The sequence below is a fragment of the Panthera uncia genome (assembly GCF_023721935.1).
Source record: "Panthera uncia isolate 11264 chromosome C1 unlocalized genomic scaffold, Puncia_PCG_1.0 HiC_scaffold_4, whole genome shotgun sequence".
In the NCBI taxonomy this organism is placed as follows: domain Eukaryota; kingdom Metazoa; phylum Chordata; class Mammalia; order Carnivora; family Felidae; genus Panthera; species Panthera uncia.
The window spans coordinates 13,459,433-13,478,349 of NW_026057585.1; the positions used below are offsets into that span (position 1 = coordinate 13,459,433).

Here is an 18,917-nt window from a genome sequence, read left to right on the forward strand (position 1 = left end):
CTATCTTGCTTGCTCAAATGCTCTCTGTCTCTCTCTCAAAATAGATAAATAAACATTAAAACAGTTTTTTATATAAATAAAAATAGGGGCCCCTGGGTGGCTCAGTCATTTAAGTGTCTGACGTCAACTCACGTCATGATCTTGTGATTTGTGGGTTCGAGCCCAGCGTCGGATTCTGTGCTGACAGCTCAGAGCCTGGGACCTGCTTGAGATTCAGTGTCTTCCTCTCTCTCTGCCCATCCCCCACTAGCACTCTGTCTCTCTCTCAAAATGAATAAACATTAAAAAAATTAAATAAAAATTCTTATGCTTTAAATCAACACTGATTTTGCTTTTAGTTGTGCTCTAAAAGCTAAATTGTGTTCAGAGTGAAGCATTTGTAGCAACACACTGTTAAATTTATCTAGGTTTATCTAGGTTTCCCTATATTTGGTGTGGTTTTCATAGATATTTTAAAGACCGAGGTCCATTTTAAAGTTGAAAGTTAAACTCTAGAGCTCTTAGATCTAATTTTTTCTTTTCTTTCCCCTTCCTTCCTTCCTTCCTTCCTTCCTTCCTTCCTTCCCTCCCTCTGGTTCCCTTCCCTCCTGTCAGTTTCAATATTCCTTATTTTTTGATGGCAATATTCATTTAGATAACAATTTTAAATTAAGTGGGGTTGATTAAATAAGGGCTAAGAAATATATTTTATTAGACCTGGAGAGATTTTTTTTTTTTAATGATAAGTAGTATCAGGGCACCTGGGTGCCTCAGTCAGTCATCTGACTCTTGACTTTGGCTCAGGTCAGGATCTCATGGTTTGTAGGTTCGAGCACCATATCCCACCGTTTGTGGGGATTCTCTGTCTTTCTCTCTCTCTGCCCTGCCCTGGCTCGTGTACTTGCTTGCTCTCTCTCTCTTGGTCTCTCAAAATAAATAAACTTAAAAAAAAAAAAAAAAAGAACTGATGATCTTCCGGAAACCTTTATTAAAAAAAAGAGAAAAGTAATATCTAATTTTATTTTAGTTTCTTACACAGTTGGGCTAATCCTTTTTGTCTCTCCTATTAAAAGTGCATGTTTAGGGGCGCCTGGGTGGCTCAGTCGGTTAAGCGGCCGACTTCGGCTCAGGTCATGATCTCGCGGTCCATGGGTTCAAGCCCTGCGTCGGGTTCTGTGCTGACAGCTCAGAGCCTGGAGCCTGTTTCAGATTCTGTGTCTCCCTCTTTCTCTGACCCTCCCCTGTTCATGCTCTCTCTCTCTCTCTGTCTCAAAAATAAATAAATGTTAAAAAAATAATTTTAAAAGTGCATGTTTAAAATTCTGGTTAGACTGTTATTAATGCAGGATTTTATCTAGAAGTCTATTTACCCTATTAACATTGTTTAATAGAAAAACAATGTGAAAGATCATAAAATTAGGGTCCTCAGCTGGAATAATTTTTAAAAATTATTTCACTACTGTGAAGTTTTTTCCTTTAACATGTTTAGATGACTCTCCTTATTTTTGTGAAGTATCTTTGCCCTTCCCTTTCTTGGGAATTAGTGTGATATAGCAGAAAGAGCTTTAGCATCTCACAAACTATGGTTCCATTCTTGCCCAGGGTTGTAACCTTTGGCTACTGTATTTCCTTCTTTCCTTTTTCCTACCCTTTCTCCTTTTCTTCCTCTTTCGCTGTCTGCCTATCCTCTCTGTTTCTGTATTTCGGTCTCCCTTTCACAGTCAGAAATTCTAATTTTCATTGCTGCAAAGCTTAGGATTTGAATTGGGGAGGGGGAGACAATTTCTTGTCTGGCTACCAAGATAAGGCAGCCCAGATGCTTGTGGAAAAAATGAAGAGTTGAAGAGTTCTACTTGCTCAGATGTTTGAGGAGCTAATGAAAAATTGATCTAAAGATTAATCATATATATATACGTAATAAAATTAATCATGATTAACATACAAAAATTAATCATATATAATATATATGTAAATATAAAATTTGCCTCCCCTTTGTTTTGCTACCCTGTTAAATAGGTTCCCTCTGGTACTTTAAAGATTTCCTGATTGACATGGATGCTGATATCAAGATGTATGTCCTGATGTACTTCTGAAAGAAGTATTCAGTTGCTGGTGAAATATATGTTTAATCTTTTTTTTATTATTAAAAATCTTTTTTCATGTTTGTTTATTTTGAGAGCGGTGGGAGGAGGGGCCAGGGAGGGGAGAGGAAGAATCCCAAGAAGGGTCCCTAGTGCCAGCTTGGAGCCTGACACGGGGTTCAAACTCACGAACCACAAGATCATGACCTGAACAGAAACCAAGTTGGTCGCTTAACCAACTGAGCCAGCCACCCAGGTGCCTCTAAATTATTATTATTATTATTTTAAAATTATTATTTTTAATGTTTTATTTGTTTTTGAGAGAGAGAGAGAGGCAGAGTATGAGCAGGGGAGAAGGAGACACAGACTCCGAAGAAGGCTCCAGGCTCTGAGCCATCAGCACAGAGCCCGACATGAAGCTGGAACTGGTGAACCGGGAGATCATGACCTGAGCTGAAGTCTGATGCTTAACCGACTGAGCCACCCAGGCACCCCTATTATTATTATTTTTTAATGTTTATTCATTTTTTGAGAGAGAGAGAGAGAGAGAGCGCATGTGCAAGTTGGGGAGGGGCAGAAAGGGTGCGAGGCACAGAATCTGAAGCAGGCTCCAGGCTCTGAGCTGTCAGCACAGAGCCAGATGGGAGGCTCGAACCCACGAACTGTGAGATCATGACTGAGCTGAAGCCAGATGCTTAACCAATTGAGCCACTCAGGAACCGCATTTTTATTTTTTTAATTTAAATTTTATTTAGTTAACATAGAGTGCAGTATTGGTTTCAGGAGTAGAATTCAGTGATTCATCACTTAACACCCAATGCTCATCACAAGAAGTGCCCTCCTTAATACCCATCACCTGTTCAGCCCATCTCCCACCCACCTACCTCCATCAACCCTCAGTTTGTTCTCTATCATTAAGCATCTCTTGTGGTTGGTTCCCTTTTCTACCCACCCCACCCCCATATGTTCATCTGTTTTGTTTCTTAAATTCCATATATGAATAAAATCAGATGGTATTTGTGTTTCTCCAATTGACTTATTTCTCTTAGCATAATACATTTTAGCTCCATCCTTATGTTTAGTCTTAATGTAAATACTGGGTTAATTTCTTTTTTGTTGTTGTTTATTTATTTTTGAGAGAGAGAGTGAGACAGAGCATTAGTGGGGGAGGGCCAGAGAGAGGGAGACACAGAATCTGAAACAGGCTCCAGGCTCTGAGCTGTCAGCACAGATCCGGATGCGGGGCTCAAACCATGAACTGTGAGAACATGACCTGAGCCGGAGTCAGACACCCAACCGACCGAGCCACCCAGGCGCCCCTGGGTTAATTTCTTAAACTTACAAAGCCCAATATCTTCATCTGTTACATGGGGATGAAATTGCCTATCTCATAAGGATCAATTAAACAACATAAGTAAAGATCTTAGAATAGTACCCAATAATTATTTCATTGTAAACATAGCAGTTAATCCTATCTTTGGGATTCTATTCTAGTTACTATCTTGATATAGAAGAGAACCTTTGGAACCTAATCCTGTAATTTTTCATAGTTTTTTTCTTTTTAGAGTTAAAAATTGTATTCATGTAAGAAATGTATGTATAAATATACAAGTAATGCATGGATATATATTGGTTGTAAACCATTCTGATAATACAAATGATGAAGAGTTTTACGGTCCCCCTTCAACTCCTTTCTCTTCCTAGTTTCATGCCCTGCATCCATTACAATTCCTGTCTTCAGAAGTAACCACTCTGACCAGTTTGATATGTATCCCTCCAGACCTTTCTTTATTTAGACAGATATCAAAAATAAGTGGATGCATTTATATTTATAAAAAAATAAAAATAAGTGGATGCATTAAAAAAATAAGTGGATGCATTTATATTTATCCATTCAACGGATGTTTATTAATAGCTATATTCTGTGATGTGCCTTTGCACTGTGAGGATGCATTAGTATTCTGTACTATGAATTTACCATAATTTAACAATACTGCTATGATGAGAGCTCAGTTCATTACTCATTTTTCTCTATTACAAGCAAATCTTCAAGGAACATCTTTGTATATGTATCTTTGTGTGTATTTGCAAGTACTTTTTTGGGATCAGTTTCTAGAAGTAGAATTAGAATTGGTGAGTCAAAGAGTATAAACATTTAAAATTTTTATAGAGGGGGTGCCTGGGTGGCTCAGTCAGTTAAACGTCCAACTTTGGTTTAGGTCATGATCTCACGGTTCGTGAGAGCCCCCTGCGTTGGGCTCTGTGCTGACAGCTTGGAGCCTGGAGCCTGCTTTGGATTCTGTGTCTCCCTTTCTCTGCCCCTCCCCTGCTCATGCTCTGTCTCTCTCTCTCTCTCTCTCTCTCTCTCTCTCAAAAATAAATAAACATTAAAAACATCTTTTTATAGATAAGAATTTCATGCTGTCAAAGTCTCTTTCAAAAAGTTTGTCCCAATTTACATTTTTAACACAATGTGTGAAAGGGCATTTACCCACACTCTTGCCAAAACTAGGTATTATCAGGTAGGCCAAAATTAGTAGGCCATAAATGGTGTCTTGTTTTAGTACCACTAGTGAGGTTGAACATGTTTTCATAAATTTTTGGTCTCTTTTGTAGTTCTGTGAAGTGTCTGTGTAGTCTTTGCTCATTGTTCAACTGGAATTTGGGGGGGGTGGGTATTGATTTGAAGATGCTACCTATTTGTTCTCATTGGTAACCATTTAACCGTTTATGTGTGTTATGTTTATTCCTGATTTGTCCTTTGTCTCTTGTTTATGACAACTTCTATTAAATGGAAGGTTTACAGTTTACATTTTTAGTACCAGATTTGACCATTTTTTCCTTTACATTTTCTGGGTTACAAGACTTAATTATACAGTCTGAGTCAAAACTAGTTTTGCTTATCTTGTAAATTTTTAGTTCTTTAGCAATTAAATATGTTTTTTAAATTTTTGTGAGTTTCAATATGGAAAGAACACACATACTTTAATCTCATAAAGAAAGATTGAAATAATATTTGAATCAGATCTGAGAAGAGGTCTTGTGTTACCAAAAATTTACAAATCATTCTGAAATATTACTTCTTTACATACCTAATGAATATATTATATTCATTTTATTACTAATACCTTTCATTTACTTGCAATTAGAATTTTCAAGTAATTTGCAATTGGAAATTCTTACTTATATTTCATATTATTATTTAAATTTTTTGAATAGGTAATATTTGTACATAGTACAAAATTCAAAAGGTATAAAAAGGTATGTAGTGGAAAGTCTTACCATTTCTATTCTTTAACTATCCAGTTTTCCTTTAAGACCCTTTAAGAACCATTTTTATCAATTTTTTGTGTCTTTTTTCCCCAGAGATATTTTATGCAGATACACAACATATAGTTTATGTTAATTGAATTCTTTTCTTTTTATAGCTATATTAAGCAACACCTGCTTAAAGATAATTTGGTCTTTAAGCCAAAATTATTCACAGTTCCAGAAAGTAAATTAGAATAATTGATGAATAGAAGAACAGCTGTCAACAATAAGAAGGGACACATGCTGTATCCATGTTATAAACATTAGTTGATTAGCAGACATGACAGAGCTTTGCAGTTAGAAGGGCTTTTGTTTGCTTGCTTATATGATTTAAAACAAATCTATTTTCTTTTTTATTAAACTGACCTTATATGTTAGAGACTTCTAATTATCCAAGACTTTATATTTCCCCCTAAGAATATATGTATATCAATAACAAGAAGTATATTGAAATGTGACTTAAAGCATATTATAAAACTTAAAGGGAAATCATAGAAATTGCCCAAACTAACCCTCTTATTCTATTTTTAATATATTTTTTATATTTTTAAAACAATTTTTAACGTTTTACTTTTGAGAGAGAGAGAGTGGGGGAGGGACACAGAGAGAAGGGGACAGAAGATCCGAATTGGGCTCTACCCTGAAAGCAGCAAGCTCGATGCCAGGCTTGAACTCACCAAACACTAGAGCCAAAGTTGGCTCTCACCAACTTGAACTCACCAACCTGAGCCAAAGTTGGACACTCAACCAACAGAGCCATCCAGACGCCCCTATTTTTAAAGATTATTTATTTTGAGGGAGAGAGAGAACTGCAAGCAGGCTCTGCACTGTTAGTGTGGAGCCTGATGAGCAGCTTGAACCCATGAGCTGCGAGATCATGACCTGAGCTGAAGCTGGATGCTTAACTGACTGAGCCACCCAGGTGCCCCTAACCCTCTTATTCTATGTATGAAGAATTGAGGCCCATAGAGGTTAAGTGACTTGCAACATCACATTTATAATTCTGAAGGACCAGACATTTACAGTTAACTGACCTGGCAGCAACTTAAGTTTTTAGAATGCTATTTTATTAAATTTATTGCTCTATTTTTTAAAGGAAAAGGTGCAGTAGTTTTATGTTACAGTTTGGTATTAAAAGGTGTTACAGTTTGGTATTAAAAGGGTTCATGTACTTCATTTTGTTATCTGCATTTTTGTCTGTAAACAGGAATCTTAAGGCACTGTAACTCATTGTTACATGCTCTGTAATACTTGGAAGATTAAAGAGTGTGGTTTTTATTGTGTGGGATGGAGTTGGAGATTAATGGAACTTTTCTTCAGCATTCTTTTCTTGACTGTAAAATTTATAATGGCTGTACCTTGATTCCCTCAATCTTGTACTTGTGAGTCATTCTTAGTTTTGTGCATTTTTCTTCCTTCCTAATCTGTATTACAAGTGAGTAAAGAAACATTTCAAATGTTACTCATTGCAAAGGAACATTTAAATCCTATCTATTTATATTTGATCAGAAAGCTACCACTGATATTTTTTTCATAAAACTTTTTCCATATCCATGTATAGAAATATACATAGAGGTCAATATATTTCTGTTGACATTCTTTTTTTTTCTTGTTAACATTTTATCTTTAACATTAGATTTCTAAAAATAATTTTATTTCTTGCCCCTTAATATAGTCTTCTAATCTTGTTTGACTAAGATAGGAATCAGTATGAGTATAGAGACGGCATCTGGAATTTAGTTTCTGTAGATATTAATTGTATCTAAGTACTAAAATATTAACTACCTTCCTGCTGGTGTCCAGATATACTTATTATTAAAGAAAACATTTCTTTATCTCACCTAGTCCAGGATTGGATATAAGTAAAAAGTTCTTTTTTTTTTTTTTAAGCTTATTTATTTATTTTGAGAGACAGCGCACAAGAGAGGGGCAGAAAGAGAGAATCCAAAGCAGTCTCTGCACCAGTAGCATGGAGCCAGATGTGGGGCTCAAACTCACAAACTATGAGATCATGACCTGAGCCCAAACCAAGAGTTGGACACTTAACTGAGCCACCTAGACTCCCCAAGTAAAAACTTACTTTTTTAAATACATAGAGATGTTTTTGTGATTTTTTTTAATAGGTAAGTGTGTCATTTATTATGGAAATACAGAAACATTCTGATTTTTTTTTCATTTTGTTTTCAGTTTTCAGCAGAATACACTTTATTGTTGGCTCTACATAAATTCTGCCTGGTGAGTAATCGTTCACATGCACCATGCGCTGGCATATCTAACCTACAGTGTTGTCAGAGCTGACTTTGGCTTAAATAGGTTAAAGGGCCAGAGTTCTGTCCTTTTGAATGATTTTTAGAATAGTTGCAAACAAAATCATCTACTCCGTACTTTTTAAGAGGCATTTCTTCATTGATTTTTGCACCTTAAGTTAATTCAAGTAAACTTTATTGTACACTTATGTACTGTACATCTCATTTAAAAGATAATTTTAGTTGTTTCTAAGCTAGTTAACTCTTACTGTTTTATATCTTCCCTGAGAAGGGAGGATGAAACATTTATTATTGAATTCTACTCTTCTGAATTAGAGAAAAATTCTGCTTGGTAGTGATTAATAGCTTAAGGAGATTAAGAATGTGAATTATGGGGGCGCCTGGGTGGCTCAGTTGGTTAAGCGTCCAACTCTTGGTTTCGGCTCAGGTCATGATCTCATGGTTCGTGGGTTCAAGCCCCACGTCGGGCTCTGTGCTGACAGCATGGAGCCTGCCTGGGATTCTGTCTCCCTCTCTCTCTGCCCCTCCCCTGCTATCTCTCTCTCTCTCTCTCAAAAATAAATAAACATTAAAAAAAAAAAAAGTTTTAAAAAGAATGTGAATTATGTTTTTATGTGTTATCTTTAAAAGTTATATTTATAATAATGTATTTAATTTCTAAATTATATAGCTGGGATTTGGGGAGCCTCTACAAACGTTTCAGTAACACAGAGTGGTTAGAAAAGAATAACGAAGATATAGTCATTAAGCATGTGCCTATGTTATATATGCTATCTAGCAACAGTGAATCTTATAAGAATTAAAATTCTGGGTTGAGTGGTTAAAATAGTATACTTTTCTGCTAGGAATTTCACAGTATAGAATTAAAGCTTGTCTTTTAAAAACCCTGAACAATTCTACATTAATTAGTATACATTTTTTGTATTTATTCAAAGTTTAAATGTAAAGTCAGTATAAAAATATGTATTTGTAAGAATTTATTTCTTCTCTTAGACTTTATTAATCAGAAATGATGGTGGCATTGAACTTGTAGTTATGATTTATTTTATTTCTTTAATGTTCATTTATTGATTTTGAGAGAGAGTGCACGTGAGCACAAGTTGGGGAGGAGCAGAGAGAGAGGGAGAGAGAAAATCCCAACCAGGTTCTGCACTGTCAGCGCAGAGCCCGATGTGGGGCTCAATCTCACCAACTGAGAGATCACGACCTGAGCCAAAATCAAGAGTCAGGTGCTTAACTGACTGAGCTACCCAGGCACCCCATAACGTGAAATTCATAGTAACTCTAGAGTTCTCCCATATTGAGGCTGAATGTAAAATAAATTGAGGCCTATAAAATGTTCGATATCATTGGGTATATTCAACAACAATAGAAAATTGCATCTCAACTCTGCACCAAGTTGTATGGTTGATACATAGTGATATAAGTGAAGTACCCACTAAAAACTTAAAAGATGGAAGGGGCAATTTTTTTTCTGATAATTAAATTAGTAAAAGCCATTCTTTTGCTAGTAAAAATTATATGAAGATTTGGGGAATGCTAAAACCACTAACCCTTGTGCTCTAGGAGTAATCTCAGGCACCTCTGAAATGTAATTAAAATTTAGTGAGCAGAAATATCACTAATTTTACTGTATCCTTTTTTGGACAAAGTCTGTGAACAGGAGGATGGTCAGCTCAAAAGAGCAAAGAGAAACCCAAAGCATGCAGACTGGTCAGCTGCCCTTTTGAGAGAGAGATTGGTGATCTGTTTGTTTCTTGAGGCAAGCATGTCCTTATTGTGGTGATGGATGTAGGAGATTAGCCTGATGTAGGAGATTAGCTTAATTTGATGTCATTAAATATTTGAGTCATATGATATCTTCCCATGTTCTGTCCCTTGTTTACCCTGCCACCTTCTCTACCTAAAAGAGAAAATCTACTCATCTGATATGAGCATTATAGTCTGCTGGACATTTACACTTCTCATTATAAAGAAAGAAATTGACAAGATAATAAACAAATTGGAAAAAAATTAACACGTTTGCATACATATGTGTGTTTGTTTCTGTGAACTTGGTTAAAGTTAGTCGGTCCTGTGAGAAAGATGTGCTTACAATAGTCTGCTTCATTGATGATGCGTGATGATGTGTCTTTGCAGCTAGTCCCTTTAGCATGGTAGTCTTTTGTACTGCTGTTAGCCTTAACATTTGAAAATTCCAACAGCTTAGGCCATTTAACTTGTGTGATCTCATCTGTGAAATGATCTTCAGAATTCCTCCTAGTTCTAAATCTTTATGAATTCATAACCTATGTGCTCAATTGTATCACTGCAAACTTTTAGGTAAAAGTTAGAAGAGATTGTAGAGAATTGAAATATCTTTGTTCATGTTTAGGTTGATATGAGTTAAAGTTGTACTTTTTAATCAGCCTTGTTTTGTTTGACTCCAAAGTACAAGATATAATAGTTTGTGTTGCTATAGACTATAAGCTTCTTAAGGACAAGGCCAGTGTCTCCTAAGTAGAACAGTGCCTACCACAGAGAAAAAGCTGCTTATTGAATGAGTGTATGCCTACGGCAAGGTATTTAGGACATGGCTAAACATGGTTATTAATGACTTTTAAAATGTTCTTTTTTATGACAGATTTTAAAAATGTGTAAGAATAGATAGAATAATATTGTCTCAGTCCATTTGGGTTGCTGTAACAGAATACCATAGACAGGGTGGCTTATAAATAGCAGAAATTTATTGCTCACAGCTTTGGAAGCTGGAAATCTAAGATCAGAATGTTCACATGATCAGGTTCTGATGAGGACTCTCTGGTTGCAGACTACTGACTTCTCAATGTATTCTTACAAGGTGGAAGGGTTGAGCTGTCTTTCTGGGGCCTCTTGAAGGACACTAATCCCATGAAGGACAGAGCCTTCAAGATCTAATCACCTCTCAAAGGCTCCACCTCCTAATTCTGTCAATATGAAGATTAGGATTTCAACAGATTAATTTTGGGAGGACACAAATGTTTAGACCATAGCAAATATAAATGAATCTCCCTCCATTTACCCATTACCCCACTTCAATAGTCATTATTCTTGTTTCATCTTTACCTCTTCCAGTCCCCTCTTATATTATTTTGAAACAAGTCACAGACTTTATATCATTTAATTTGTATTATTACAGTGTGTATCTCTCAAAGACAAGGACTTAAAAAAATTATAGCCATAACCTTTATTCCACCTTAAAGAATGACTGGTTTTGATAAATATTAAGTTAATTTCAAAATACCTATACTAAATATTTCCAAGAAACGTATTATGTAGAGTTTCCAGACAGTTAATAACACTTAGAAATAAAATAATAGGACTAATTTTTGTTTTTGTTCTGTTTAATATTTAGGCTATCAACATGACGGCTGAAGAAACAGTGAATGTAAAAGAGGTTGAAATTATTAAACTAATTTTAGACTTCTTGAATTCAAAGAAACTTCACATTAGTATGTTAGCCCTCGAGAAAGAAAGTGGAGTCATAAACGGCTTATTTTCAGACGATATGCTTTTTCTGAGGTATGATTTCATTAGTTTTATAAGGTTTGTAGCTCCTTCAAAGAAGTGTTAAGTGTTAATGAAATAATATGTGTATTTCAGGTGGGATATTTATAATCGTGAAAAGGCCATATAATTTGTAAAAATAATATTTGTTTTTATAATGGAACATTTACAAAGTCATGTTTTCTATAGAATCTTTTCAATAGTAAGATCAAGAAGTCCATTAAAAAAACTAGAGTCACAACTCCATTGTGGTTGTGGCATCATCATGAAAAATTCTTGATTTAAAAAATAAGAGGGGCGCCTGGGTGGCGCAGTCGGTTAAGCGTCCGACTTCAGCCAGGTCACGATCTCGCGGTCCGTGAGTTCGAGCCCCGCGTCAGGCTCTGGGCTGATGGCTCAGAGCCTGGAGCCTGTTTCCGATTCTGTGTCTCCCTCTCTCTCTGACCCTCCCCCGTTCATGCTCTGTCTCTCTCTGTCCCAAAAATAAAATAAAAAAATAAAAAAATAAATAAAAAAATAAAAAATAAGAGACTCCAGAAGGATAAAACAAAATTCTGAAATACCATCTTTTTGGCCATAGAAATGAATATAGATATATTCGTTATAGAAAATATAGAAAAGGAAAAGAGAAAAATACCCATCACCCAGACATACTACATGCTGATGATTTTCTGTGCATGTTAAAAAAAAAAAAAAAAGCAATTCTGTTACATTCTATTAGAAGGATAATTTAGTATCCTTTATCCATTAACATTATAAGGATTCTCTGTGTTATTACAAATTTATACTTAAAATTTTTTGATTTAATTGATTTCTTAATGGTTCCCCAATTTTAAACAAATTATTTCCAGTTTATCTTAAATAAATGCTCTGTTGAACATCTTTTATACATAGGACTTTTTCTGTATCTTGAATTATTTCCTTAGAACAAGATTCTTGGAATTGCAGAGCAAAAGAGAATTAACATATTTGCCAAATGGGAAGCTAAATATATCCTAACTTGAATTAGATGGAAAAAGAAAAACCCAGATTTCCAGACAGAAATGCACTCTCTGCTTATGTGATACTGAATATCCTTGATGAGGAGTACAGATTCTTGGACATGTGGCATTTTGTGACTTGGAAAGCTTTAAAAAATGAAGCATTCCTAAGTCACGAAAAAGGAACTTAAAAAAAAAAAAAAACTTCAATGTATTAAGAGTTTATTTAAACTCCTTGAACTTCCTTGTATTTGGTGTTATGAATGTCATTTAGCCCTGGGGAGCTTAGTCAATATTCTCAGGAACCAACACTGAGGCCGTTCCGGCCCTGTCTTTCAAGCATTGCTACTCCTGGAATTTAGCAGTGGCTCTCAAATATCCCCCCTCCAAGAACCAGCTGGGTTTCTGATGAAGTTTTACTGGTCTGAGGTAAAATGCAAAGAATTGTAGAATAGTTAAGTTTTTCATTAAACTAAATGTATTCATCTTAAAGGACTAACCTTTGAAATTCTGCCCTTTCTTTTTAAATATTAAAATGCCTCTTTGTAAAATGATTATGATATATTATGATTGCTTCTTACTAATATTCCTTATTAGCAGGATTAAAAGTTGGCAATCTTATTTAGATCCTCCTGCCCATCCCTTTTTAAATTATATTGTTCTAAAAATCCAGAAGTAGGGAAATTGCTATTATAAAAGAAGAACAGCAGTAAGAATGCCTTATAACTTTTGGAAATTCCCATAGACCACTAAAGTGGAATGAAACCTGATCTTATTCCTTGCTGTTTTTATTCTCAGAGTATACATTTTAGTGTTATATGCCTGAAAGATGTAGAAATCACAGTTGAGAGCAGGATTTCTCAACCTCAGCAAAAGTAACATTTTGGGCCAGATAATTCTTTGTTCTTTGGGGCTGTGGGGGTTTTCCTGTGCATTGTAGGATGTTTAGCAACATCTGTGACCTATACTCAGTTGATGTCAGTAGCACCCCCAAATTGTGACAACCAAAATGTCTCCAAACATTGCCAGATGTCTTGGGGACAAAATCACCCCCAATTAAGAACCTCTGATTTGGTGAGTCTGAAATATAGCCATACATTGGCCCCTAAATAATACAGAAGAGCTTTAAAACTGTAAGATGAGTAGGAAAATAAAGGAACGTTTAGACTTAGCCCAGTGTTTTTATATAGGTGAAAAAAACCCCACATATATATTAGAATGAGAAGTGGATGCAGATTCACAAATTCTTCTCATATAGGATATGTTGTTACAAATAAGGTGTGAAAAATTTATTTTAGTATAGTGGTTGAGGATGTTAACCTCATTACAGACTTCAGACTGAAGTTTTAATGCTTCATTTATTCTGCTTATCATTTATTCTTATCATTTATTCTGCTTTTATTCATTCTTATTTATTCTGCTTTTAATTAGTATAACCCAAATTTGATAACATGCATGTGTTTTTCTTTATATAGGCAGCTAATCCTTGATGGTCAATGGGATGAAGTTCTTCAGTTTATACAGCCTCTAGAATGTATGGAAAAATTTGACAAAAAAAGGTAAGATTTCATGAAAATTTTTTATTGTCTTATCACTGGTATAGGCTTAGCAAAACAAAATAATAAACAAAAATTTAAAAACAAGACTGTTAGCTTTCCTAGAAAATAGTATACTCAATACCATTGAGTTGGAGCACTTCTAGAGGACAAGTTGTATGTACTTCAGTTGGTTGAAAATCTGATTTATAAACCTACCTTTTTGACAGTGTATATAAAAAGTCACAAGGGCCATATCTGAGACAGTTGTTTCTTCATAATTTATTTATTTTGAGAAAGAGAGCATGAGCTGGGGAGGGGCAGAGTGAGAGAGGGAGAGGAGACTCCCAAGTAGGCTCCCATATCATAATTGAGAGATCACAACCTGAGCTGATACAAGAGTCCCAACAGAGCTCAAGCAAGTGAGCCACCCATATGCCCCAATAATATGAAGATTTTAAAGATGTTATTCTATTGTCTCCTCGCCTCCATTATTTTCTGATGAACACTTAGCTGTGTTTGTGTCTGGATTCTCTTGTATGGTTGTTGTTGTTGTTGTTGTTGTTGTTGTTGTTTTTGTTTTCTTTTTTAGTTGCCTTCAAGATCTTTTTTTTTTTTATTGAGGTGTATATGTGTGTGTGTGTGTGTGTGTGTGTGTGTGTGTATTTTTTTTATGTTCTTTTTTTTATTATTTTTGAGAGAGAGAGAGACAGTGCGTGAGTGGGGGGAGGGGCAGAGAGAGGAGACACAGGATCCAAAGCAGGCGGGGCTCAAACTCATGAACTGTGAGATCATACCCTGAGCTGAAGTTGGCGCTTAACCAACAGAGCCACCCAGGTGCCCCTGTATATGTATTTTTTTCAATGTTCATTTATTTTTGAGAGAAAGAGACAGAGCATGAGTGGGGGAGGGGCAGAGAGAGAGAGAGGGAGACACAGAATCTGAAGCAGGCTCCAGGCTCTGAGCTGTCAGCTCAGAGCCGGATGTGGGGCTTGAATTCACAGACTGTGAGATCATGATCTGAGCCAAATTCGGACACTTAACCGACTGAACCACCCAGGTGCCCCTATTGAGGTATATTTAACATATAAATAACATTATATTAGTTTCAGATGTACAATACAGGGATTGGATATTTGTATATATTGTAAAATTGTGATCATAGTAGGTCTAGTTAACATTCATCCCCATACATAGTTATAAACACTTTTTTGTGATGACAGTTTTTGTTTTTTTAATTTTTTTTAAACATTTATTTATTTTTGAGACAGAGAGAGACAGAGCATGAACGGGGGAGGGTCAGAGAAAGAGGGAGACAGAGGATCTGAAACAGGCTCCAGGCTCGGAGCTGTCAGCACAAAGCCCGACGCGGGGCTCGAACTCACGGACCACGAGATCATGACCCGAGCTGAAGTCGGACGCGTGACCGACTGAGCCACCCAGGCGCCCCTTGTGATGACAATTTTTAAGGTCTCTCTTAGCAATTTTCACATGTGCAAAACAGTATTATTAACTATATAATGTACACCATGCTGTACATTACATTTCCATGACTTACTTTATAACTGGAAGTTTATATCTTGGGACCCACTTTACCCAATCTGCCTACCCTTCCAACTCCTGCCTCTGGCAACAAGATTTTATCATTTGCTTTTAGCAGTTTGATTATGATGTGCTTAAGTGTGGTTTCTTTGTATTTTTCCTGCTTCGGGTTTGCTGTACTTTTTGGATCTGTAAGTTTATATTTTTCATCAAATTTGGGAAGTTTTTGGCCATTACTTCTTCAAATATTTTTTTTAGCCCTTTTCTCCTTCTGGGACTCTATGCAGTATTAGATAACTGATATTGTCCCACAGGACTGAGGTGCTATTCATTTTTTTAAAACTATTTTTGTGTGTGGATTGTGAGGGAGACACAGAATCTGAAGCAGGCTCCAGGCTCTGAGCTGTCAGCACAGAGCCCGATGCGGGGCTTGAACTCACAGACTTTGAGATCACGACCTGAGCAGAAGTTGGACACTCAACTGAGTGAGACACCCAGGCGCCCTAACTTTTATTTTTTTAAACATATCTAGTCACTTTTAAAATATGGGGCACCTGGGTGGTTCAGTAGGTTGAGTGTCTGACTTCGGCTTCAGTCATGATCTCACAGTTCATGAATTCGAGCCTTGCATTGGGCTTTGTGCTGACAGCTCGGAGCCTAGAGCCTGCTTTGGATGCCGTGTCTCCCTCTTTCTCTGCCCTGTTCCCCCTCGCACTCTGTCTCTCTCTTAAAAATAATAAATAAACATTAAAAAAATTTTTTTAGTGTATTCTGCACATTGTGGATTCATTGCTGAGGCTCTGGATTCTGTTATCTGCCTTTGAAAAGTGTTGACTTTTATTCATGAGGTAGTTAACTTGGTTACACTCCCACTTAGTGGATGCCAGCTGAGATCTTTGTCAGTTAATTAGCCTTTCATCTGTTGCTTTCCCTGGGCTCCTTGGAGTCTCCCTGGCATCTTCACAGTTTCAGGGACAGCCAAAGATTTTATCTGAGTTTGTACAGTAGATTTTGGTGTATTTTTCATTATGGCTTCCTTTGTGTTTGGATGTCCTCCTGCTTTTCAGCTACTCTTGCAGTACCAAACTTTTTGCTGACTTTTTAAGAAAGTGAAACTGTAGCTTTCTACTTGAGTTTTAGCTCACATTGTGTTGACTGGAGAGTGCCCCCAGCTGGAAGACCTTATACCCTTGAATCTCACTCCAAAGGTTTTTTATCCCCCCCCCCCCCCCCCCCCCCCCCCCCCCCCCGTCGCCAAAGATTGACTTCCCTCTAGTTGTACCAGCTTTTTGTTGTTCTTCATTGCTTTCAAATAGTTACTTTTAAAATTTTATCTAGGATTTATCATTGTTATCTGTAGAAAGGTTAGCCAGATAACAAGTGACTCTACCATTAATGGAAGTACAACCTTATATTGTTTTTTGATCATCTGTTCATACCACTGGTGCTATTTGATACCTGTTTGCTTTTGCACATTCTTCATTTATTGGAATAGTATTCCTTTCACCATCTCCTACCTTTATACAGCACACACCTGATCATCTTCTGAGAGTCAGCTCTTATAAAACTTGCCTTATACTTTCCACCCCTTCTGATAGAATTGTTTTCACATTCCTTTGAGACTTTGCTGAAACAGTATACATATTTCATACAACTTATTAGATGACCCTCTTTTGAAGGCAAGTATTTTGCTTTATTGGACATACATTTGCTACTGTAACAATGGTTGAAGGAATGACTGAAGTTTCATTTTCTTTCAGTCCTTAAAAATAATTTTTCTTTAAGGTGCTTAAAGCATCCAGAATTTTTTATTCTTAGACAAGTCAAGTAGACCTCTCCCTGAAAAATCTCTGTTAAAAAGCTTTAAAGTTTATGATTATTTTATGACTTCAGAAATGTTCATTTCTTCCTCTTTCAGCCTGATTTTTATTAGACTTTTCTCATGTTCGAAAAGAAAAAAGGACATATTTTGAATGAAATGCAAAATAATAAAACAAAACATAATAAAACAAAACATTTTGAATGTAAAGGATTTTGATTTCATATTAGATTATAATTTTCATCTTTCATAAAACTTGGCTTTTGGTTAGAATTAATGTTGGAAATAGAAATCCTTCGAGTACTAAATTGTATTTACTTACTGAAATTATTTTAATTGTGGCTTCAATGTGATAAGCTTTTAAGAATTTTAAGAATTTTGGGGCGCCTGGGTGACTCAGTTGGTTAAGCTTCAGCTTAGGTCATCTTGCAGTCTGTGGGTTCGAGTCCCACATTGGACTCTGTGCTGACAGCTCAGAGCCTGGAGCCTGCTCCAGATTCTGTCTCCCTCTCTCTCTGCCTCTCCCCCACTCATGCTCTGTCTCCATCTCTCAAAAAAATGAACAAATGTTAAAACAAAATTAAAAAAAAAATAGTAATTTAAGAATTTTTTAAAAGTTTGTTTATTTTTGAGAGAGAGAAAGCAGGGGAGGGGCAGAGGGAGAGAGAGAATCCCAAGCAGTCTCTGCACTGTCAGTGTGGAGCCTGACATAGAACTCAGACTCATGAACTGCAAGATCATGACCTAGGCCGAAATCAAGAGTCAGATGCTCCAAGTGCCCCAGATTTTAAGAATTTTTTGAAAGCAGGGCCACCTGGGTGGCTCAGTTCGTTATGCATCCAACTTCGGCTCAGGTCATGATTTGTTAGTTCAAGCCCCACCTTGAGTTCTCTGCTGTCAGCACAGACCCCACTTTGGATCCTCTGTCTTCCTCTCTCTCTGCCCCTCCCCGGCTTGCCTGTGTACGTGTGTGTGTGTGTGTGTGTGTGTGTGTGTGTGCGCGCGCGCGCGCGCGCGTGTGCGCTCACACTTGCTCTCTCTCAAAAATAAACATAAAAAAATAATTTTTTGAAAGCAAAGGTGGTTATAGTAACTTATAAGGGCATTTGATTTATGAGACATTGGAAAATTAATTTTTCTTAAAAATCTTTTTTTAGAGGAATAATTAGCCCTTTAAGACAAACTTGGTCTGTTTTGCTCTAAGAACCTGGGTTTCATTTCCAATCTTTGACTTTGTCGTAACTCGGCTTTTTAATCATTTTAATGTTTTGTATTTTATTTTTCACAGGTTTCGTTATATTATCCTGAAGCAGAAGTTTTTAGAAGCCTTGTGTGTTAACAATGCAATGTCAGCAGAAGATGAGCCCCAGCATGTAAGATTTTTATTCCTGAAGGTTTGCGCTATAGTCTTGTTTCAGTCATAAGTATTTTATTCACTAAAACAAAAGATTAGTATCATGAGTTTTCAAAGTTTTTATGAGCTGGGATGGAATAAGATCTACTCTTTTGTAGCTGGAGTACTTTCAATCTATAATGCTTCTGAACTTGTTCCAAGATTTAGACACAGACGATAAATGAATGGCTGGCTGGTTGGAGAGTGTGTGCTTTTCCTGTTTAAGGTGATTTAGATTACAGTAGATGTTTGACTTGAAGATTCTACATCATTGCTTCTTTTTTTATCCCAGAAGTGGATTATGTTTACTTCCTCGTTTTGTTTTTTCAGTATTTACATTGATCCAGAGGTGTTTTTTTTTTTCCCTCCAAGTTTTTATTTAAATTCCAGTTAGTTAGCTTACAGTGTAATATTAGTTTCAGGTATAGAATCCAGTGATTCATCGCTTACATACAATACCCCAATGATCAGTACAACAACAGAG

At 36.3% G+C, this 18,917-nt stretch overlaps 1 protein-coding gene across 4 annotated transcripts in view; it reads left to right on the plus strand.

Moving 5' to 3' along the window:
• The window catches only part of LOC125912308 (transcription initiation factor TFIID subunit 13), an 88,212-nt gene that overhangs the window by 26,361 nt on the left and 42,934 nt on the right, over positions 1-18,917 (plus strand). For 2 of the 4 annotated variants that reach the window (XM_049616661.1, XM_049616659.1), the window contains 4 exons: positions 7,560-7,607; positions 11,013-11,179; positions 13,620-13,703; positions 18,329-18,413. In XM_049616661.1, coding sequence (XP_049472618.1) covers positions 11,022-11,179; positions 13,620-13,703; positions 18,329-18,413 — 327 coding nt within the window. In that variant the 5' untranslated portion in view covers positions 7,560-7,607; positions 11,013-11,021. The remainder of the gene's footprint in view (positions 1-7,559; positions 7,608-11,012; positions 11,180-13,619; positions 13,704-18,328; positions 18,414-18,917) is intronic. The other 2 variants (XM_049616658.1, XM_049616660.1) reach the window with 1 other exon arrangement.